Here is a 24,179-nt window from a genome sequence, read left to right as displayed (position 1 = left end):
TTCTGATGTCAGTGGGATTATTAAGATTCAGGAGAGCAAGATTTATTGCTAAAGCAAAAAAACAAGCAAAATACAAGATGGACAAACTTTTGACAGGGAGGAAAACAAAAGAAGCTCATCAAGCAAGCGTGTCAGACATGATTAACCACAAACCTCTGCGGTTTCTCGGGACACGTTTCATTATGCTTTCTACCAAAAGAATAGAGCCTATGAAAACAGTGGTAGAAGGCTTGTTGCTAATATTGTAAATATGTTTGGGTTTTTCTGTGATTTGGGTGAGCCGATCACTGAACTCATGATGGCTGAGGACTGATCTGACAGAAACAAACTAATGTGTAGTGTAGACTTCAGGGCAGGCTTTTCTTTGTTTATGTATCTGTAGCACTATCTCTACACATGCACGTGTTTTCCATAAATCACAGACTTGAGAATTAAGTTAAGCAGCACTGCCTGCTCTCCATCTATCTCTCACACAGTTCCTGTATTTCTTGCTCCACTTATCCACAGCATTGCCTGAAGCTACTCATCTGAGAACAGAGCGGAGAAAATGAGGGAATCAACTCCAAAGTGGAGGAGGATGATGTGTAAGAACAATCACTGTGCCAGGAGGCACGATAAGCCTTTGAATAGGAGGTTCATTTATGGAAGTTCTTAACCCTGTTGCTTTTTCTGTTTCTCTCTCAGAGCATCAGCGGGTTGTTTGCAGACTGTCAAACAATGAGTTCACCAACTGAGGGTGTCACAGCCAGGTCAAGAGACATTTTAATCAAACGTTCACACACATACACACAGACAGAGGTACCGAGTCAAACATTTGGCCAGCAGGCATTCACCACTAGTGGCTGACTAGAATGTGCAATGTGCTCTGTGCTGGCAAGCAGTGATCCAGTTCTACTGCGAGCCAAACGCAGTCCTGCGTCGCCCTCCTCAGGAAGAACAGGAGAACGTGTGGCTGGCAGACAGTCAGTCCAAATCCCATCAGTATCATCTCTTATCTCTGACATAACAGTGACTGTGTAGATTAGCAGTGATCACTCCAACTATGAACTTTCATGTGAGCAGAAGAATTTTACTTTAATCTGATATACATGTATGCATACAGATATGATAAAGAGCCAGGGCCAGATTAACCTACTAGTGGGTCCCCAAAAAAGGTACTCTTTACACCCTACATCTTACTTGTTACCTCACAAATTAACATTTTACTTCAAAAACAGATGTGATAAACTTCTAAAATAAAAAGCCTCATTAAAGATTATGTCAGTAGTTCCCAACCTTTCCAGTTTGTGACTCCAGTGGTGTCTAGTAGGGGTCCTCTAATATTTCACAAAAAATAAAAAGTCCAAATATGAATACAGATTTGTGTATCAAAACTTTACTTATTTCTTCTTTCCTCTCCCATTAATCATGGCTCAACAACTAGGTGATGATCCAGTGGCCTAAAGGACCTACCTGTATATGAAGTAATTAAGACTAGCTCCATCTCAAACAACTGCAACAGTAAAACACTGCTTAAATATTGGTGCAGCATCATAATATATCTGATAATACACACACACACACACACACACACACACACACACACACACACAGACAGACAGACAGACAGACAGACAGACAGACAGACAGACAGACAGACAGATAGATAGATAGATAGATAGATAGATAGATAGATAGATAGATAGATAGATAGATAGATAGATAGATAGATAGATAGATAGATAGATAGATAGATAGATAGATAGAAGCAGACATGAATTTACAAGCTTGGGAACTGCTAGTTTAATTTTGAACTGTTTTATTTTATACTTTTTGTAAAATGTGATTTAGAAAAATGACTAGTAACAGTAACAGTAACAGTTACACTCTAAACTGTAATTGAGTAGCAGTGTAAAGTAGCATAAAATGAAAATAGTCCAGCAAGTACCTCAGAATACAGTACAGACTGGTACTTGAGTGACGCACTCACTCTCCACCACTGTCCACTGCCATCATGCAAACACCAAATGTGGGAATATGTTTTGAAAGACTCTGGCATTTGCTGGCGCTTCTCCTTGCTGCATTGCAGTTTAACATATTAGCCACAAGGTGGCAGTACTACACAGGTGAGGAGATAATGGGCGCTCTGCCAGCTGATCATGTATGGCTGCAAATCAACATTTTATGGTAATCAGTGCAAATCTAAATTTGGGTGGATCTGAGTGATTTAAATGAATCATTATCTTAAAATTTGGTGCATCAACACTCTGCATCTGTGTGTAATCTGAATTTTAACTACAGTCAGTACCGTTCCATACCAGCCAGACACTGATGGTGCACAAATTGTGCATTAGTCATTCATCCAGAGGCGTGATAAAAACACGTCTCTGGGGTTCAGGCACTTTTCTCCTGTTGCGGGCTGAAGAATGCAGAGCTCAGACCGATGAATGATCCAGAGGCAACTGTAATGTCATACAGAGAAAGGCGAGAGTTACTTCCCTGGTTGCCATGGCAACACACCTGCTCCTCACTACAGCATCATCCCTCAACACAGAGACATAAGTCTGTCTGATGTTTAAGAAACAAGAACCCGAGAGAACAACAGACACACAGACAGAGGCAGAAAGACAGGCGGAGACGAGGCATGCATTTCAACATTTTCTCATCACAAACAACTCACAAAATACTGAGCAGTTTATTCTGATCAGGATTCAACAGCCTGTTTCTCAAACTCCAACTTTACATCATTTTTAACAGGTCAACACTGACACAAAGAAACACACACAAATACACAAACACACAGCATGATGGGAATAACTCACATTCCAAACAAGCCTTCAGCACAGCCTACAATTTGACAGAACGTACTCGAACTCACCACATGAGTGGGTGGACCTGAAATTCAATGAGCCTAAAAAACAAAGGTTACTTCCACCCAGAGCCTCCAAAACTCAACAGGAATTTTTAACAGAGGATCATTGCAGTACAGCTGGATTTCTAATCGTATATGCTCTGAGCAACTGATCATTGAACTTTAAATAATCAACCTGTTTGGAGACCCACACAGGTCAAACAATTCAACTGTAACTGACATTTTATCGTGTGGGACACGTTCATATTCTGCTCCTTTTTTCCTATTCAAATACTCAATTTCAGGTGATGACATATAATGCTGAGAAATACACTGTTGCTTATTTGTGTATCTGAAGCTCTGATGGAATTTAATACTTTTATGAACTGATCAAACTGAAATGAAAAACACTGAGCAAATTTAATTAATGATTGTTTCAAATAATATGTTTCATCATTCACCGTAGGTTTCTATCTTGCTTAAAAGCCATAGGCAAATTTGCTTCAAGACATTCAATTCAATATATCTTTATTAGTCCCACTAGGGGAAATTCCAAAAAACATGTTGAAAGTAATGATTTTATCGTTTTTTTCATTACATTTGTTTCATCATTCAAGCCACAAGGCTTAAAACAGCCAGTAAATAAGACAGAAATAACAAAGAAATGAGCAACAGATGCTGGGACCAGCATCAAGGTGTCCAAGGAGTCCATGGAACATATTTTGAACTTGTGTTTTGTTTGAAGCATAGCTCTTTGGGAAAAACTGCCATCCCTTCAAATTGCTCCTGATTATCAATTTTCATCAAAAAAGGATAGCAGTGACATTCCAACAGCCAGTCAGCCATCACTCGGTCTAAATACGAAACATCTTTGAAGTGATGTAAGCCAAGATACCGCTAAGCAAAATGTTTGTGTCCTGTTGCCAAGCAAGTCAAGAATGAAGATGAAATTGGTTTAAAGCAAACACAGCATCACAGACATGTTTTACTTTGTTTCTAAAGGAAACAATGATAAGTCTACAGCATAGCATAGCATTTTGCTATCTTGCTTAAGGGACTTAATTTGTGCTAGTCAATGAATGAACCAAGGTAGAGTGGTTCAGAGCAATGGAAAATCAGGAAGTGTACTAATTTGTACAAACCAATGCACACTCCTGCTAGCTATGTTTAGCTTAGCATGTTACCATGCGAACATTAGCATGTTGGGAAACCTTGTCATCATCAGTTTCTCAACTTAGTTTCTGACTGAAAAGCCTGTTGCATTATAGAGGTCTCCACAAGAGTACGAGCATGTGCATTAATGTCTTCTTTGCCCGTCTCGTCTGCAGCTCACTGAGTCTACTGAATCTGCCTCAGACTGTGCAGCATGGTGACCACTCTGTGTATCAGAAAGAGGAAACTGACACAAAAGAATTTTTAGCTGTATACATGTGCTTTCTAGCTGGATATTGGGGTTTTCCACCAGCAGCTTAATTCCATACATACATACAGTTTTATCAAACTGGGCTCCTGACATCATAAAGTCTGTTTTAACGCAATCTATTCATTAGTATCAGTATCACAGTATCAGTTGAAATTCTTCCTCCTTGACACTATCTTTTATCTTTTAAACAGTGACAGTGAAGACTGCATTTTGTTTTGAAATGAGATTTTTTGTCAGGAAATGAAAAAAGCATTATTGTGTGTGTAACTATTTTAAAATCATCTCAATCATGTTTTAGCAGTCATTACAATTATGGCTTGAACTACTGTATTTTTCTTTGTTCAGATATGATCTGAATGGACTGCTACAGATCCTAAATCCCATTTTGGTCCTGCAGCTAGCTATATGACTACCTTATCATGCTTAAAGGGATGGTTCAGCCCAAAATTAAAAATATGTTTTTTTTTTCCTCTTTCCTGTGGTGCTATTCATCCATCTAGATTGCTTTAGTGTGAGTTGCTGAGTTGTGGAGACATCGGCTGTAGAGATGTCTGCCTAATAATGGAATGGAACAATGGAATAATGGAGCTAGATGGCACTCAGCTTGTGTTGCCCAAAGTGCCAAAAAATAAATTTGAAAAACTCAATAGTAATGTCTCTTTCCGAGAAAACATAACTTGGTTACTCAAGATAATCCACAGACCTTGTGAGAGGTTTCAGGTGCAAACTATTTTGTTTCTGCTGAACCGTATCTGCCAACAATATCGTTGTGCTGAGGGAAGCGTGATCTACTCCTTGAACCATCTGATGATTGTTAGGTTGTAGAAATTAGTTGATAGCTGACCGATACTGCTAGTTAACAGCTCAGCTGAGGAGGACACCTTTAAGTAGTAGTAGATGAGTGCCTCCTTCCGTGCAGTGACACGGTTGGAGGATGTAGTTTGGTAAAAAGTTCCTACATGAAACTGCTCATAGGTTCTGTGGATTCTCTTGATTAACTGTGTCATTATTTCTGGAAAGAGACAGTGCTGTCGAGTTTTTCCAAATGTATTTGTTTGCTGCTTTGAGCCAAACAAGCCAAATGCCATCTAGTTCCATTATCTTGAAGAGAAGGCAGATATTTCTACAGCTGATATCTCCAGAATTGTGGAACTCACACAAAACAGTCTAGATCAATAAATAGCACTAAAAGCAAGGGGGGAAAATATTTTTCAATTTGATTTGAACTGTTCCTTTAAAGTGGTTTAAGATATGGGAGCAGCATTTTTATTTATTTATTTCGATTTGTCACTGTGAAATTTAGTTATAGACTCTCATTACAGTCTGGAGATTAAAAAGACAGGACGGAGTGTATGAAATCTGTCAGTGAAATAAAATATGTAACCTGTAATATTATAGGCTCTGCAGCTGTAATGCTATGGATGCAACTGCTTGCTACTTGCATCTCATGCTGCAGCAGTCTGCCAGGTGAAACAGAAGAAGGTTAGTCTCCATACCAGCCACGTAACATTCAGTCTGATTACTGAAATGCATTACATTCTATCATTACATATAAATGATGTTTGTGCACGTTGTAACCTATAATTGCAATATTGCTTTATGGTCTTTTGGGACCCACACTGAATTCAATGTTTGCATCCAACCTGAGGGCCTCTTTTTGTTTTCTTAACAGTGCTAATCCAACCGAGCCTGCTAACAAAGGCGGGGAACTCTATGCTAAAACTGTTCTAACGAGCAGCGGAAGTATCCAATACGAAGGGAATTCGTCGTTCAAATCAGCCAATGGGAGCAGCAGGCTGCCGCGCTGCGCCTCTCAGGGCACCGTAGGGGAGGAACTTGTCGGCGACGACCCACCCCTCAAGGCCGCGGGTTTGGTTGCACACAGGCTGCAGTTTCAGTTTGTTTTATTCACCATTTTGAGTAGCTGAAGGTAAAAAAAATTAAGAATATTTGCGTGCGGAGGACAAGTCGCTGCCGTACTTTTATTTTCACGCGCTAGCTCGGACGGTGGAGTTGTGCGTCAACCTCGCTCCCCTCGGTGTTTTGCAGAGCGGGAATCTATATTTCTTTTTTTTCCCCTGTGCTTTTTCGTCTCCCCCCTTTCTTACATCCTTAACCTCTACAGTATTCCTGCAAAATGTCAAGACCAGTGAGGTAGGTGTGCTAAATCTGTCCTCTGCTCTCCGTAAGTTAATAACGACACCGTGCTGGCAGGCATCGCAGATAACATGCACGTCTCGACCATGCTGTGTTTTATGAGCTGGGAATTTGTTTATTTCATGAAAAAATAATGGGAATGTGTGTGTGTGTGCGTGTGTGTGTGTGTCTCCCCTCGCGTGTGTGCACCCTCTTTTTCTAACATGGATCCCAGCGGTGTGGACTGTTCGCCATGTCTTGTGGAGATACGCGCAGCCCGCCGCTGTGTCGTGTCTATCATGCTTTTAAACGGATCCATGATGAGCATTGTTGGCTGCTATGTAGGCCAAGCGGAAAATTAGGCAGTGTGATTTAACCAGCTACATTTTACGACTCATTTATGCCAGGCCTCATAACATTTTTCCCCCTCTGACCGAGAATGAGAATATGGCTACCCATTCATCCAGGGGAGGCTCTAAAACGCTAAACCCCCCCACCAAAACTGAAAAAAACCGACCAGAGGAGGTGGTGTTCGGCCTCGGGATTTGATCTTGTTACCGCGCAGACCAGGCACGTCTGTGCTACGGTCCCCTTTATATCGTATTTCATCGCATGGAAACATCTTAGTCGTTTCAGAACAATAGAATATCCCTTATTTGTCAACAAAAATGTCGTCGTGGGGGGAAAAACTATGGAGAACGTTGGTAAATTTTCAGTGCTGGCAGTAAATTACCTCTGCTGGCTGATGTCACAGGAAGGCGGAGAACTCCAAAAAGTCACCACACCCCCACAATGCAAGAGCACCGCTGTTATCACAACGCATGAGGGGTCTCCAGGCCCATTTTCATTCAAATTAAAGCATCCCTTAATTTGATCAGACGTCTTTTAATACCATTAAAGAGAACGTAAAGATGGTTTTCGTAATCTCGCGATGTCTCGGCATCTGAGTGCCGCATTTATGCCATTTAAATGGAGTGTTTCAGTCAGAGCTATTAGTTCTTTCTCTTCGTGTTATTGGGAATTAGACAAAAAGTTTTGACACAATGTGTTTGTTTTTTTTATTTCTGTAACTTTTGCATTGTCGATTGAAATACACACACGTGTGTGTGTGTGTGTGTGTGTGTGTGTGTGTGTGTGTGTGTGTGTGTGTGTGTGTGTATTATATATAAACTATGAAATAACACATTATATAGGAAGCAAAAAAGTGTAAAAGGAAAGTGTTTTTTTTTTTTAATATATTTTCTGATTATTCAAAGTAGCCACTCAGATTGGCATTCTGTCATCCAGCTTCAGGAGGATGTCACCTGGAATGCTTTTCCAACGGTCTTGAAGGAGTTTCCAAACACGCCGGTGTTTCCTCTCTTATTGGCAAGATGCCAGGCCAATGGGAACTCCCGCCAGAACTCCCAAATCTTTTTTTAATGCTAAAAATAACACCAAATAGCCATTCATTTGAAATCAATGATCTGTCGAGACCTCTGTGCGGTGTGTGTTCTGAAATGAGTCAAAATCTGTCGTTTCCCAGGAAGCTCTTGGTGTGATGGGAACACCACTACTGCTGTTTCCCCAACATTCATTCTGCAGCTGTATGAGGGGCGCTGCTAAAACTTTACAAGATCTGTAATAATGTCTGCTCTCATGTTTCATAGAGGGCAAGATTAGCCTGTCCATACAGGGGTGGGTAATATGACCTAAAATTTATATCACCGGATTTTCTGTTTGTTTTTCACAGTGATGGTTTCATACCACAGTATTACAAAAATAAAAGGGGTTCTCCACTCAATTTGATTCACTCTATTAAGAATGTAAGGCATATGTCGTATATGCCTCCATGTGTTTTTGGAAGGAGTAACCTGCCCTGTAATGTTGGTTAAATATTAAATGTAATGTGATTCATTGTCAGAGTTAGACAAGCGGTAGGATTAGGCTTCTCAGCAGCATTTATTTGGCAGAAAACCCAAAGTATATTTTACAAGTACAGCAGTCAGAGTCAGTGTACAATGGGGCATGTCTGCCAAGTACATTTACATACAGCAGCAACAGACACCGAAACTACCCACAGAGAAATGTAGCAAGCTAAGCTACAGCAACATGGAAAGTAGCTTTTTTTAATTATTATTATTATTTTACATTGAACCAACTTCAGTCTAAGTCAGTGCTCACTCAGTGATCAATAGAACTGTCAGTCAAACAGATTGACATGAAAAAACTTACGTTCAATCACTAACTATACAAAAAGCTTTGCTCACTGCTCCAAAACCAATATGACAACAAAAACTAACAAACAAACATGTTCCACATAATAACAAAAAACAAGGTGTCAAGAGTGTGTGCTCATCTATGTTTGTGTGTGTATGTGTTTGCGTACACACCTGCTACATTTACTGGACAAATTCAAAATGTCATAACAACTCAAACCACTGTAGAAAAAGTTAAATAAAAAAAAAAAATAAGTGAACTGAAGCGTGTGTGTCTGTATTCCCCTGCAACAGAGACATTGTAGGCATCAGCCCAAGGATCGGTAAGCAATGTCGCCATCATATGGAAGTGCTTCTGATCCTTAGCAGTTTAATTTAAGACTGCAGCAGAAACCTCTGCTTAATTTGCACTTCAGAAATAGTTAGGAAAATGTAGTTTGTGTGGACATGACCACACCACTTGATCAACAAGAGCTGAGCCACTGAAAGACTGTTTAATTCAGAAAACAGTGACTCTATCCCCACGCCACTGAGAAATGCAGTTAAACTAGTAACACGGCTACTTTTAGTGCTGCTTCTGCCCAACACTTGCTGCAACACTAACAAGGGACACATATGGGATAATATACTTTGGCAAAGAATTTAAGTATACTAAGTACAACAGTCAGTATACCATAGGGTATATCTATAATGTACATTTACATATGGCAGCAACAGACACACATACTGACAAAGTAGAGGAGACTCCACAACTGCTGGGAAAGCAACATGAAAAAACAGTTTCCCACATCCAAACAGCTACCCTGGTTATTTAATTGGCTTCAAATGAGGCTCAATGTTCAGTTTCTCTTGACAGCTCCTCAATAACTAAGCCAGCATTGCTCCAGTGTGTGGGTCTGTAATAGATGCTACTAGCCACGTTGGCTGCAGAACCTGCTAACGCCAAATTCAACAGGCTAACCAGCAAAATAAACAGTAAAGCAACATAAAAATGTCAACACATAGAGGTTCAAAGTTTGAAGTTGGGATTGATCCATCTTCGAGCTTCAGTTTTGAAGTCAATCCTGCTTTGCATTGGCCTTCAAAGCAGTTCGAATCAAAAATAGTTAGCACATACGTACAGCCTGAGAGCTTTCCAGTTGTTATATATAGTGTTGTTTTTGGCGGCTTGTTTTAATTTTAGTCTTAGTCTAGTCTTTGTGTCAAGCTGTCATTTTAGTTTTTATTAGTTTTAGTCACGTTCATACTCTTTTTAGTCTAGTCAAGTTTCAGTCGACTAAAAGTCTGAGCATTTTAGTCTTATTTTAGTCAGAATTATTGGTGACTATTTTCGTCTAGTTTTAGTCGACGAAAACCAATGATGTTTTAGTCAATGAAAATTGTAGTCTCTTTTTAGTAATGCAATTCTGTTTAACCCAGTCAATATAGTATCTAGTAGTATAGACGGAACCAAAAATTTCTTTTAGTCAAACCCATTTCACAATTCAAACAAGGTTGTCTTATTATTATATTGTTACCTTATAGACTCAAGAATACATCCATTCCACACACGAAGATGCTCTGATTTGAGTTTACAACATATTTATTTTACCAACCCAAGCCGGCTGGCCGGCTGGCGGTCTCGTTCTCTGTGTCAGTTGTCTGTCGTTAACCTACCGCAGCTGCATCTTCTAAATAGTGCCGCGAGTGGGAACTAATGCCGTGACATCGCCTGCGACTGCGCAGTGCGACCTGATGCAGCCCCTGAAGTGAGACACAGGAAACAGAAACACTGCAAAATAATAACAATGCGACTAAACGAGACAAAATAACGTTAGAACATTTTGTCTCGTTTCGTTTTAGTCAACGAAAATGAAGAGACATTTAAGCAGATTTTTTATTTCGTGAACCACATTTAGTCTCATTTTTATTCGTCAACGATATTGCATTATATATTTAATTGTAGTTATCATCACATTAGGGCTGGGCGATAAAATGATAGCGATATGTCTCGCGATAGACACGTAATCAAGATCAATAAAAAACGTTCAATAATTTTTTTTTCTTTGTTGGAAGAAACCTGGGCCGTTTCTCAATACCAAGTACGCCATGTTCGGACTTACGAACTTGGCAGTTCGGACTTAGCAAGTTCGACTTGGGAGTACAGTCTCTCCAGGACGGGAGGACACAGGACCGTCATTCTGCAATTGGGACAGCAGCATACTTGATGACGTTAGCAGGACGGCACATCTCCAAAAACTTTGGAGCAAATTTTAAACTGTGCGCTATCGTGATGAATCGACCACAGATTTTATGTTTTAACATCCACTTCCTCACATAAAATAATCTTAAAACCATATTCCGTACTACTAAAACAGCAGTATTTCGAAACTTGTAACTTATAGTTGTGAGTCCTCTCCTCCACCATCGTTGCTACGAAATGCATTCTGGGATACGTGGTTGTCCCAAGTCTGCACAAGTCACCATCCGATGCATCCTCCATAAAGTGAGAGGGGCAAGAACACATTCGGGTATTTGAGTGTACTTGTCGAGATTAAGACTTTTGAATTGGAACAGTACTTGGACTCAGAGTGATGACGTTGCTCAAGTACACAAGAACACAAGTACAGAGAAGAACGCATATTGAGAAACAGCCGTAAAGTTGGTTGGTTGCGTGAACAAAGGCACTTGCTCTCAGGTAACTGAGCAACATAGGGAGTAATCGCTGATCAGTGAGAGAGACACGCTAACACGCCAATCATGTAACATTATCAAGCTCGGTTGCGCCATCTCGTCTTCTCGTGTTTGATGCTCCGTGCGGATTGAGATGAGAAATAGAAAGTGAGTGCTGCACCGAGCGAAGAAATTGTCGATAAAACAGGGAAAGTCAGCTTGCCAGTGTGGCAGTTTTTTGGATTTTGTAAGTCGGACCGTAGTCAGACCAATGTGGTCTGTAACTTATGCAAGACTGTCGTCCCCACCACGACCGGTAATACCACAAACTTGTTTAACTACCTTAGCCGCGCTCACTCTTTGGAGCGCAGCCATATTCACCAACGTCCAACAACATCTGCAACCACAGCACCACTGCGCAAGCAGAAGACCACCATGCAGAGGTATCTGCTTCAGTGCCTGATGACAAATCATCTAAAAGCACAAAGACATAACAGAGGCAGCGGCATATCATATAGCTAAAGACATGCTTCCGCTGAGCACTGTGGAGAAACCAGGTTATAAAAATCTCTTACACATGTTTTTTTTTCTTAAACACACTTACAATAAAAATATAATTGAATAGTTCATGTATGTTTAGAGTAAGAAGAGTGACTATATGTCTAGGCTGGTTTTATAGTTCAGTCAGTCTTGCTGTACTATCAAGTTTGTTTGTTTGTTTGTATGTTACAGATGTCAAGTCTACCTCAGTTTCTGCTGTGTTTACAAAACACTGCACATATCTGAAAACATTTTATTCACCAGAAGGTGAATCAGCTTGTGAACTTCCTGAACTGAACCTGCAGAAGAAAAGTTATCAGGTTTCTCTCTGTTTACATTTTTACACTTTTTTTACATTTATTATTTGAGTGTTTTCCATGGTTGTGTTGACATTTCCTTTCCTTTCTGCCTTGATAGCTGAGGGGATTATAATCAGAGAAAGGTTCAATTTAAAATAAAAATGTTTAAAATGAATGTATTTTTCTCCTGGTCCTTATTTTAAATGGGTAATAAAAAATATCAATAATTTTTGATATCGACCAATATAAAACACTTATATTGTGATAGTTTTCAGCCATATCGCCCAGCCCTACATCACATGACCAGCATTTACGTCGCGTCTCGTTTTCGTCACGTGATAAAGGTACACATACGGACAGGCCGGTGAAAGGAAGATAACGTTGGTATTGGTTGAAAACAGGTTCAGTAGTGAACAATACGCAAGTGTGTGGATTCTGTGTTTTTTGTTGAACTAGACCAGAGAAATCCTGTGGAGTTTGCTGGAAGTGATGTAATGTAACCCAGGTGTGTTCTCTGTGGGGTGAGCACTGCACCAGATTCCATTTAAAAAAAAAAAAACAGCCTTTTGAATGCTACATCGCTAGTCAGCAAGCACTTACACGGTAACTGAGGCGGAAATTTGGCCTTGTGTGCTCTGATTAATTTGTCATCAACTTAACACACATATCATAATTTTGTTTGAATGAAAACTGAGCTCCTAATAGGAGTAACAGGCGAACTAGCTTAAAAATTGATGGATTTTCTTTTTGAATAAGTATTGTGTGATGTATCAAGGATTGTAGTGATTAGATTTGGGAGTGGAATTTGGTGTGGTGAAAGGTAGTAGCCCACCCGCTGCCACAACCTCAAAGCAGTCAACCCAAGGGAAACACTGAATGCAGAACACTTGTTGGCTGCTTCTCTGTCACTCAGCGCTCCAGCTCACCTCAAACCATCTCAGTTGGGTTAAGGTAGGGTGATCGTGAAGGCCAGCTTGTGAGATGCAGATAGCCCTCACACCCTGGAGGTGTGTTTTGGGTCATCATCCTGATGAAAAACAAATGATGGTCCCACAAACCAGTTGAGATTATATCTGTCAACACTTATTCCACTTTGGTGGTTGCACTGGATGCACTGCATGATGGACAGGAGTACCAGGAATCTGGTAATTAACTTTTTTTTTTCTTTCTGTGAAACCTTGTGAAAATATTCTGGCTCTACATGTTGTTTTCGATGCTATCTGCCCCCTCTCTCATACGCAAAATTAAGAGTTCAATTCAAACAATCAACAACAGACAACACAACAGAATTGGTCACGCTTGTTGGAACAGCGGAAAATGAACCAAGAGGGTTTTGGTGAGTTTTATTTTTTTTTTTTGTTTGTTTGTTTTTGTCATCTAAGAGCTGTGTCTGGTTACACAAAAAGGAGCTTCCTCTTTAACAAACTAACTAACTTTCTGAGCTTGTCAGTAACAAAAACAAACACTTGTACTCTCACTGAATGCTGGAAAAAAAACTTCCAAAATTGTAGTCTCTTGGACACAAAAACAGGGTCCATAATCAGATCATAAGTAGATTTCTGGGACATTGAAATCTTCCAGGGTGTAGGGACTGGCAACTGGAAACTGTGCACACAACGTCACTGTCATTGTTTGAAAAGTGCATCATTCAGACACTATTTTATTTGGTCTTTTGGTAATGTGAAGCTACATCGTATTTGGCCAATTATGACAGCCCTTGATGGGATGGCACGTTGCTGTAGAATAGTGTGCCATCACCATGCTGGTGGGAACCACATGCACATACCATGGTGGTTGGAACCATAAATCTGGACTCATCAGCTACAGATCTCTCCTGATTTAATCTCAGTTCTTTGTGTTTCTTGAACTAAGCAGTTCTCATCCTGTTGGTCTCCATCAGTAGTGGTTTCTTTGCAGCAATTTGACCATGAATTGATCATAAACCACAACTGTCACACAGCCTCCTCTGAACAGTTCATGTTGAGCTGTGTCTGCTACTTGAAGTCTGTGAAGCATTTGAATTGGCCCTAATCTGAGGTGCTGTTATTTGCCGATTTCTGACGCTGGTAACAGTAATGAACTGTTCCTCTGCAGCAGAAGTGCTCTTGGTCTTCCTTTCCTGGGACGGTCTTCATGGCCGTCTTTTGTCATAGTGTTTGATGGTTTTTGCAACTGCACTTGAAGATTTAAAGTTCTTCAAATTTTCCAGATATGTGAATGTGCTAAGCAGGATCATTGGTGACAGGTGATAGTATCATGATTGGGTATGAAAGGGGCATCCTGGGAAGGCTCAGCTGTTCACAAGCAGGGATGGAGCAAGGTTCACCACTTTGTGAACACATGATTGTGTTACTACATTGGGGCAATAACCATCGTCAGTTAACACAGTTCGTTTGCAAATGAACGCATTGTTTTTGTTTTACAAAATGGCCCAGCTTTTTTTTGGAATTGGGGTTGTAATAACTAAAATTACAACAATAGTAAATAAAATAATAACAAAATGATAAACATGAAATAAACATATTAATTCATAAAATGCACCCATGGCCACACCCACCTCCCACCCCCAAATAGATCTCCATAATACACATGGAAATAAGGGCCTTATGACATCGTCATAATTTTTTCCAGATTCCATTTGATTCTTGCACTGCTGTGGGTGTCCAGCTGAGACTGAGACACTGAGACCACCAGTTTTGATACTCATCCCATCGTTTGATCTTGTGTAGTCAAAATAGAATACAGGTGATGTATTTTCAGTGGTTCCTTCTGTGCAACACTGCATATCTTCAACTGTGATGATCTGTTGAAAATGTAGAAAAAAATAATGGCCCAGGAAGTCATTTGTGCAAGCAGTTCGACTGATGGGGCAGCTGGACAGGGACTAAAGGGGCCTTGACAACAAGAATGTGCAATGTGACATTGGGAGGAGGCAACACACAGTAACAATCATAGTTGTAGGGTTTTTATTGAGTAGTTGAGTCATTTTGCTGAATTTTGGTCCCTATCAGAATAGTTTCATTTCTTCTTCCAGATAATCCCATGCAAGCCTGTCAAATGTATTGTTTCTGTTTTATTTTTTTTTTCTGCATCCAGGCTACAGTGTTTTGAGATATGATATCTTTAGCAGTATGATAGGCAGAAGTCGGCACATATTATCAGAGGCCAGTCCTGATTTAATAAAACCTGCCTGGTCACAGTAAACTGATTTGTTTAAGGCTCAGGACAGGATGCCAAGATGTGAGCAAATGCTATGCTAAATAGAGTAGGATGTTTGCCGGGTTTGCGTAATACAGATGATAGAGCCCAGTTTATTTCTTTTAAAAATCAATCCTTTTCAATAGAACAGTAAATCATATCTACAGGAAACTGACCTAACAGGTCCCAAAATGTGGAATAAACACAGCTTGCCCCACAGCTTGTGAACTGAAATAAAATACAAACATGATGAAAAACAGGCTCTCCATGTACCTTAAGAAACAGACTGCCCTCCCCTCACCATGAAGAAAGAATCACTTCCCCAACCTGCCATATAATTTTGAGGACTGTACACTAACTTTATTCCCAAGGAGTACATGTACCCATAAAACGTTTAAGAACACACAAAGAAATTGAGGAGCACAATGAAAAATGTAAAATGCAACACAGTTTATTAACAAACAATTTATTCCATACATATTTATCTTTGTGTGTGTGTGTGTGTGTGTGTGTGTGTGTGTGTGTGTGTGTGTGTGTGTGTGTGTGTGTGTGTGTGTGTGTGTGTGTGTGTGTGTGTGTGTGTGTTCATTCCTTTTCCTTGTATGTAATTATGATGTGAAAACCAGTGGAGGACTGTGGAAGTGGAAGACCCTAGTGTCGAGACACTAAGCATGGGCCTTAAAATATTGACAAAACTTTATGAAATATTGAAACAGATTTTTGGAAAATCTGACACATTGAAAACTGCCTTTAAAAATGACACAGCTTCAGCATGTTGAAACACAGCTTTTTAAATAAAATATTGCAAGAGCTTTTTAAAACAGTTGTTTGTCACAGCAAAGATGCAAAGTGTGTTTTGGAAAATGCTGAATGTAGCAAGACAACAGATTGCTTTAAAAAAAAAACTGTTCAAAGCACTTCACCATATTCAGTTTACGATAATGTATAATACAGAAAAGCATCAGATCCTCATGTTTGAGAAGACTGAACCAGGAATGTTTTGGATTTTTGCTTGAAAGTGACTCGATGATTCGATTATCAAAAAATTGATTCTTTTTCCACTGATTAATTAGTCAGCTAATCTTTTGCTGCTTTCATGAATTGTGAGGGCTGTTTCTAATATGACCTTGTGAATACACATTTGGTGTTTTTCCCTTAATCGGTCACAATTTCCAATTGAAGACAAAGGTTGGGAAAGGGTAGATGCGCATTTAGAAGTGAGAATGAATCATTGCCCCGAATAAAGACTACGTAAGGATCGCACACTTGACACTACCTGCGCTGTACATTGGCATTGGCATTTGTTGCGCAATTTAGTGACTCACTGTAATGGAGATGGTTGGAAAAATAGGATCTTGCTCTGCGATATCCCTGAGATGTAAATAATGATGCGTGGAAAACCTTTCGCACATCACTGGCTGCTGTTGCGCATGTCTGAGGATTTTACTGTCGTGAGCGTCGGAGTGTGGGCGTGTTGTAATCTAAGTACTTGTTAGAGTTTGTGGTGCCATTACCCCTCCCAGTGCCATTTCACCGCACACACACACACACACACACACACACACACACACACACACACACTCTGCTCCAGCTTGGTATTTAACCTGGTTAGGACCCACAGATACCTAGATTTTCAAAAAATGCTTGAAAAATGCTCTTAACCTGCACCAACACAGCTTTGAGAGTTTTGTGTTACCTGAACTGTAGTTGGCTGCTGTTACCTGAGGCTTCCCTCACACACTTTGCCAGATTAGCCCTGGAAACTGTAGAAGGTAGACCAGTGTCCAGTTCACTGCCCCCAGCTGAAGGCTCTGTGTGGCTTCTCAAACCAACCAATACAATCCAGACATTCGTACATAGCTGACTTGTTGCTGCCTGTTAGAATTGCTTGGCATGACATGCAATAGCTTTGTTGTCCAGCCCCCCTGCACCCAGCACATGTCTAATATCAGGTGTGAGCAGCGATGTAACTTTGTCCTACGTAAATGTAATCTGATGCAGTGTGTGTATTTCTTCACAGGAACAGGAAAGTGGTGAACTACTCACAATTCAACGAGTCTGATGATGCAGGTAAGAGAGTTCCAAGATGATGTGTTTTAATATAGACTGCAGTAAAGATGGCCTATACAGAGCCTCTGTTAAACTACTTTTTAATATTTGATATCATGATACCCATAAGCAGTGCTGCTAGAAAGTTTGTCAACCCGTTAGTCCTAATACTAGATAAGAGCAACTAGTTAAACACGACATAACAAATACTGATTTGTTTATTTAGCAAAATTGTCCAACAGAAAATGTCTTTTTTGGAAAATGTGAACCCTTGAGGATTTTAACTTGATTTAAAGGAGCAGTTGGAGTCCAGTGTTTCAGTCGGTGGGATGACAGTCAGGTGTGAGTCTAGCGGCCCCTGGCTTATTGAAAAATCATAAACCTGGGTTTCTGGGCTCCACCTTTTTAGAAGAGTGCCATGCCTCCATCAAAGGAGATTTCTGCACAGTCAATTTTAAATAAATAAACAGAATGCAGTTTGTGCTTATGGCTAATCTGGAAAGTGAAATGAAGAGATGAAGGCACCTCATTCCACCTATGCAAAAGGTAGAGATCCAACATAAAACACTAAGACCATCTAATTGTTTTGCAGCAGTATCCACAATGGTCTGATACATCCGGAGATACAGTATTTAAAGCATAGTTTAGTGTACATATGGCAGAATCGCTCACCAAAAACTAATTTCCATCTTGTTATGGTTCACACTGTCATATTGGCCAACCCTGTGTGGGACAATGCGCTGATACTGGTGCCAGCCATATCAATATAGTGATGGTAGAATTTATAGATTATACCAGATAATTCTTCTCTTAGTTTGAAGTCTAAAAACTGTAACAACATCTACATGTTAAACAACTCAATATTTAGTTAGTTCGGCATGAAAAAATAAACTATTTTATTGATTGATTGATTGATTGATTGATTGATTTTTAGTCTAGCTTGTAAGATGACAGTTCTAGGGATGGCAGTATCTGTAAGTTTGTGGAATGGCATGGTGTCTGGAGGCCTGTAACAAAATCTTCAACTGCTTTTGTTTAGTAATGCAATACCAGTGAGTAAATCAGATGCTTTTGACCGGGAGTAATGGATCAACACTTCATGTTGGGTAAATTTAGGGCTGGGTGATAAAACGATAGAGATATGTCTCGCGATAGACACATAATCAAGATCAATAAAAAATGCGTTTGATAAAACATTAGATTTTTTTCTTCGTCGGAAGAAACCTGAAGTTGCGAAACAAGGTAGGTGGCATGAACACTCGCTCTCAGGTAACCGCGCAACGCGTAATCGCTGATCAGTGAGAGAGGCACGCTAACATGGCAATCATGTAATAGTATCAAGTTCGGTTGTGCCGTCTCGTCTTGTGTTTGATGCTCCGCGAGGAGTGAGATGAGAAATACAAAGTGAGTGCTGCAACTAGGGCTGGGCGATATGGCTGAAAACTGTATCACAATATAAGTGTTTTATATCAGTCGATATCGATAATACCGTATAGCTAAAGACATGCTTCCACTGAGCACTGTGGAGAAGCCAGGTTATAAACATCTCTTACACGTGCTTTTTTTTTTTTTAAACACACTTGCAATAAAAATATAATTGCATAGTTCATGTATGTTTAGAGTAAGAAGAGTGACTGAAGTTGTTCATATGTCTAGGCTGGTTTTATAGTTCAGTCAGTCTTACTGTACTATCTATCATGTTTGTTTGTTTGTATGTTACAGATGTCAAGTCTACCTCAGTTTCTGCTATGTTTCCAAAACACTGCACATATTTGAAAACATTTTATTCACCAGAAGGTGAATCAGCTTGTTAACTTCCTGCACTAAACCTGCAGAAAGAAAGTTCTCAGGTTTCTCTCTGTTTACATTTTTACACTTTTTTTACATTTATTATTTGAGTGTTTTCCATTGTTGTGTTGACATTTCCTTTCTGCCTTAATAGCTGAGGGGATTATAATCAGAGGAAGGTTCAATTTAAAATAAAAATGTTTAAATTGAATGTATTTTTCTCCTGATCCTTATTTTAAATAGGTAATAAAAAATATCAATAATTATCGATATGGACCAATATAAAACACTTATATCGTGATAGAGTTTTCAGCCATATCGCCCAGCCCTACTAGCACTCCATCTCCTCTGTGATTTTTCTTTTTTTTCTTTTTTTTCTGTGCCTCATGGAGGACTTCCAAGCATTGATGAGCAGATAAAGAAATACCAAGAGTTTGACAAGGACAAAAAAAGTATGGGTCTTTGTGACCAACAGTGAATAAGGATGTGTCCTTGTATGTGGATGAATGGAATGAAAGAATAAAATCTTGTCCTTTCTCTGCAGATGAGGAGTATGGTGACAGTAAGCCTAAGAAGGTGCGCACAGCCCCTCGTGAGCCCAAGCACAAGCGCTCAAAGAACTCACAGGATGACAGGTGAGCCCTCTATAGACTGCCGGGGTCCATCAGCTTTCTACAGTATGTTCAGTGCTTTGATACGTTTGTTAATTAGTTGGTTCTTCTCTTGAATTCATGTCTCATTTCCATGTGTTTCACTGATAAATCACTTTTGTGCCATGTGTGACTTAAGTGCTTCAACACATTGATGCAGAGAGGAGCAGAATATTTGTCCTTGACAAACACAGGAGCTTCTGTATGAGCAGGGTGGAAATGTAACGCTCAAGAGGCAGATAGACACAGTCAGCACTAAGACACCAGGATATAGTGGTACAGGTGCATCGGGGCTGGGGGGTTTAGGCATTCTTAGACACAAGCCTTTATGGGGGAGAGAGAAGAGGAAATGAGTAGCTGATCAAATACATGTTTAGGAGGATAGACGACCAGGTGTGTCAGGCAGAGCAGGGCTGGTGAGTGAGTTGGAAAGGAGAGGAGAGACAGAAACTCGGCTAGAGGAAACTGTGGGGGAGGGAGGAGAGCTGCGTTTGATTCATCATGGAGGCAACTTGTGATGTACTACCTCTCTTGTAGGTTTTTTCTGTGGGCCAGAATAGGCCAGCATTAAGCCACACTGTACCAAGCTGTGATGATTTGTGTTTCCACTCCTGCCTCACAGCAGGGGATACACAGTGTATGGGAGAGTCGAGTTGCGTCGCTGTGGGCCAGTTTGGTAGCAGGACAGACCATGGACTGTACCCTTCTCCTCCCCTTAGCTGTGTCCTCCACAGCTAGACTTTATTGTTTGTACTGGTGACTAAAAGTCTCTGTGTTGATGGGATGCTTCTTTAAGTGAAGAGGATATAAGAAATGCAAAGAGTTTATTAGTGAATTGTCAGAGCTTTATCAGCCATTCTCACGCCTCAGTTGGTCAGGTCAACCTGGAACAGAATTTAGAGGGATATGCTTGATACAAACTAGTTTGTACCAACTGTCATTGTTCATGTCTAAATACATAAGTGTTTATATACTTCTACATGGCCACACTGAAAGATGGGACAAACGAGCCTGTCAACATAGAGAGGGGTTAGACATGATGAGGGGTGCAAGTGGGGATAATGGGGCACATTTTAAGACAGCCTCACTTCAGAGGCATTAATGGTGTTGCACTCAGTAGTACATACCAGAAGTCACAGGTGTGGAGATTTAAGAAAGAGGCCACGAGAGAAAAGATCAAACCCTGCTCGACTTCACACGTCTGCACACATGGCCAATCACTGAGCCTAATTCATGCAACATGGAAAAACCAAAATGAATCACGATCAGATTTGTAATCCAGCCAGCTGAGAAAATCTGTGACTAAATCTGAATGAAATTGTCTTAATTTGGCATTTTACCCAGATGCAGACACTTGAAATGACCACTGTAAATGGGATCTGTGAAACAACTTTGGAGGAAACGTGTGGTGGCAAAAGGGACTTTCGACAAAGGGAGCTGGTGCAATTAGCATGCAGATCGGACAATCTCTAAATAATTGATGGCATCTGTGGTTTAGAGTCAGGAGAAACTTCCCTTTTTATAGTGTTCCTTTATCTTCTCACAGCCACAGTCAGTCCTGTGTGATGCTGTTGGTATGTTATGTCTGCCCTGTATGCATCAGGCGAAATAATCACAGACTGGCAAGATGTACAACCAAGATTTCAGAAAAGTTGGGACGCGGTGTAAAACATCAATAAAAACAGGATGTGATCATTTGCAAACAAGCATGTTTTCCGTCAGCAGTTTCATAAAGTGTTCCAGAGTCCATTTAGTAACATCCTTTATCCAATCATGTGTTCACAAAGTGGTGAACCTCGCTCCATCCTCGCTTGAGATCGACTGAGTCTTTCCAGGATGCCCTTTTCGTAGCCAGTCATGATACTATCACCTGTTACTAGGGTTGGGCGGTAATCCGGTAATAAGGTATCCCACGGTATCTAAAAATAGCAACGGTATCAGTTTCATTACCGTCATTAAAAAAAATGCTGCGCATGTACGTCTATAGGGGTCGAACATAATTATAGCATTGTCATAACAAAAATGAAGTCCACTCTGTTCAATTTATCTGATTGAATTTTTACTCGAGAAAATGGTGACTGCGCAATAGTACGTGCTAAAAAAAATGAACCTGAGCAGTTTTACAGAGGTTTTAACACAGGTGTGTCCAGGCGCTCATTCAGCTGCATCTGGGCAGAGTACCTTTATCTCGTCCAAGCATACGGAGAAACTCCTCTGTTGAAAACACTTTTCCAGCCTTTTTTCTGCTTAGTATTTTTCTTATGTCTCATAAAAGGCCCAAATGCAAATAAAACAGTAAAATAACACTTTGGGCTGCTCAGCAGAGTCCTCTGTGAGCGCTCTGCTCTTTCATGAGACAGAGCGGTGAAACTAACTGCGTGGTTACGCCGGTCAATAGCTCAGCGACCCGCCCAAATTCACCATAGAAACACCAATGACGATCCAGAAGGAAGTAAGCCCAGAGATAGGTTATTGCATTAAGAGCGCTCCCTCCACTCTAGAAACCCCCTCCTTTTTATGTAAACAACCAGGACCTTGGCGATTGATCTCAAACTAACACAGAGTTATAGGAGGAGACATTAGCAGCGTGTTTTCGGGCTGGAATATAACTTTTGACCCCAAAACAGCAAAGGTGAAACACACTTTATGATTTAGCAAAGTTTTTTTCTGCTACTCTTTGGCTGCTAGCTCGCCGGGTTTTCGTCGCACAGGGAGGAGGCAGACATCTTTGTGAACATCAGACTCTCTGCTTTCATATGATACCAGGCTTTTGTGGTTTGCGTGAAGTGGTGAAATCAGCAGATGCAGTACCGTTGACGTGCGCTACTTATGTGTTTTCGTTGCATGCGCGTATAATTTCTTGGGGTATGAATTATGTTTCTCCTTGTGAAAAATGAGAGCAAAAATGTATTGCTTTTACTTTGTGCTCAGCATCTTATCGGTACAAATTTCTGACCCGTTCTCAGAACCCACCCTCTATTGCTTGTTTGTTGACTGTTTGCTTCAATGAAATGCAGATTAAAATCCATGCCTTGTTCATGATCCCTCTGGGCACCTTAAATCTAGTTGTTAAGACTTTGTTTTGTCTGATCTTTATTCCAGTGAGGAGTCTGACGACAAGCTCTCTAAATCCAAAAATGATTCAGCAGGTAAGTTGCTCTGTTTGATTTATTTGAGAAGGTTGGCTCAGCCACTTTGTGAGAGTGAACCATGGAGAGCCAGCTCCCTGACTGACTTCCCTCTGTATCGCTGCTGCAGATGACTTTGGCAGTGATGAGGAAGACAATGACTTTGGAGAGGAGGAAGATGAAGATGGAGGAAGCGACTATGAAGAAAAAAGAGGGAAAAAGGCAAAGAAAGCCAAGGTGGAGAAGCCCAGCAAGAGGGGGCCGAAGAGAAAACGGGCTGCAGGTAACAATCCAGCTTCTCTCCTGATCACGTTGCTGTTTATTCAATGTCATGTAACTTGTGGAGTATGCAGAGTGTGTTCTGCTGCGTGTGTTCGTCCACTTTGATAAAAACTATGCAGGGTGTTATTTTGTCATACTGTATGTGCTTGCAGACATTTATAGGAATTCATCAATATCAATACACAATTAACCGTTCACACTCGTGCTGAAGATTCAAGTAAAATATCTTACTGTCATTTTTCTGTCCAAACTAACTAATAAAAGAAGTGAAACTCAGTTTTTTTTTTTTTCAGTCCACATGGCCTTGTTTTGGCTTTGTTGTACAGTCAGACAATATATTCTATAGCTGCGGGATTCACTGAGGTTCCATTATGTTTTGGGGGCCCGAACCGTGACACATTTGTGGCCCTGTGCTACTTTCTAAAATAATGATGAGGGGAATTAGTGCCATTGATTAATATTAATAAGATTAATATTAAGATCTTTTACTTTATTAATCACTGCACACACATGCTACAGGGAGGAGACTGCGCACACGGCATGCTTCATGAAATTATTTTTCTCCACGTTTGACCCATCCTGGTCTGTCGTTCCTCCGCGGCACACCAGGAGTGGTGGGCTGCCAGCTGCCAGCCGATGTCAGTGCCCGCGCCCGGGGACCCATCCTTCTTCGTCACCATTGGTCAGGTGGTTATTAAGGAGGAAACCCCGGGTGAACACAGGGAGAACATGCAAACTCCACACAGAAAGGCCCCTTTTTCCTCGAGCAGCACTGAAGACATGGTGGAGGACATGCCACCAGCCCACAGCTAGATTCGAACCGGGGACCTTCTAGCGACAGTGTTATCACTTGTGCTACCGTGACGTGAATATTTAAAATAACTTGAGCTCAGTGGTCGACAGGCAGCACTTCCTGTGTTCTCCCAGATGAGCATATTCCTCCCACAGCCCCAGCTGATGGTGAGTCATTTGCCTCCAACATTCCCCAACACTGACAGTATGAGCC

General features: G+C 40.6%; 1 protein-coding gene across 1 annotated transcript in view; it reads left to right on the top strand.

The window, feature by feature from the left end:
• The first annotated feature begins 6,091 nt into the window (after positions 1–6,091).
• The window catches only part of nucks1a (nuclear casein kinase and cyclin-dependent kinase substrate 1a), a 28,211-nt gene continuing 10,123 nt past the window's right edge, over positions 6,092–24,179 (top strand). The window contains exons 1-5 of the mRNA XM_070958881.1: positions 6,092–6,407; positions 17,297–17,346; positions 19,658–19,748; positions 22,866–22,912; positions 23,022–23,174. Of these exons, the coding sequence (XP_070814982.1) occupies positions 6,391–6,407; positions 17,297–17,346; positions 19,658–19,748; positions 22,866–22,912; positions 23,022–23,174 (358 nt within the window). The 5' untranslated portion in view covers positions 6,092–6,390. The remainder of the gene's footprint in view (positions 6,408–17,296; positions 17,347–19,657; positions 19,749–22,865; positions 22,913–23,021; positions 23,175–24,179) is intronic.

Source organism: Chaetodon trifascialis, chromosome 3 (assembly GCF_039877785.1).
Source record: "Chaetodon trifascialis isolate fChaTrf1 chromosome 3, fChaTrf1.hap1, whole genome shotgun sequence".
Classification (NCBI taxonomy): domain Eukaryota; kingdom Metazoa; phylum Chordata; class Actinopteri; order Chaetodontiformes; family Chaetodontidae; genus Chaetodon; species Chaetodon trifascialis.
The sequence above is the reverse complement of the archived record's forward strand: the minus strand, read 5'-3'. Positions and strand labels throughout refer to the sequence as shown.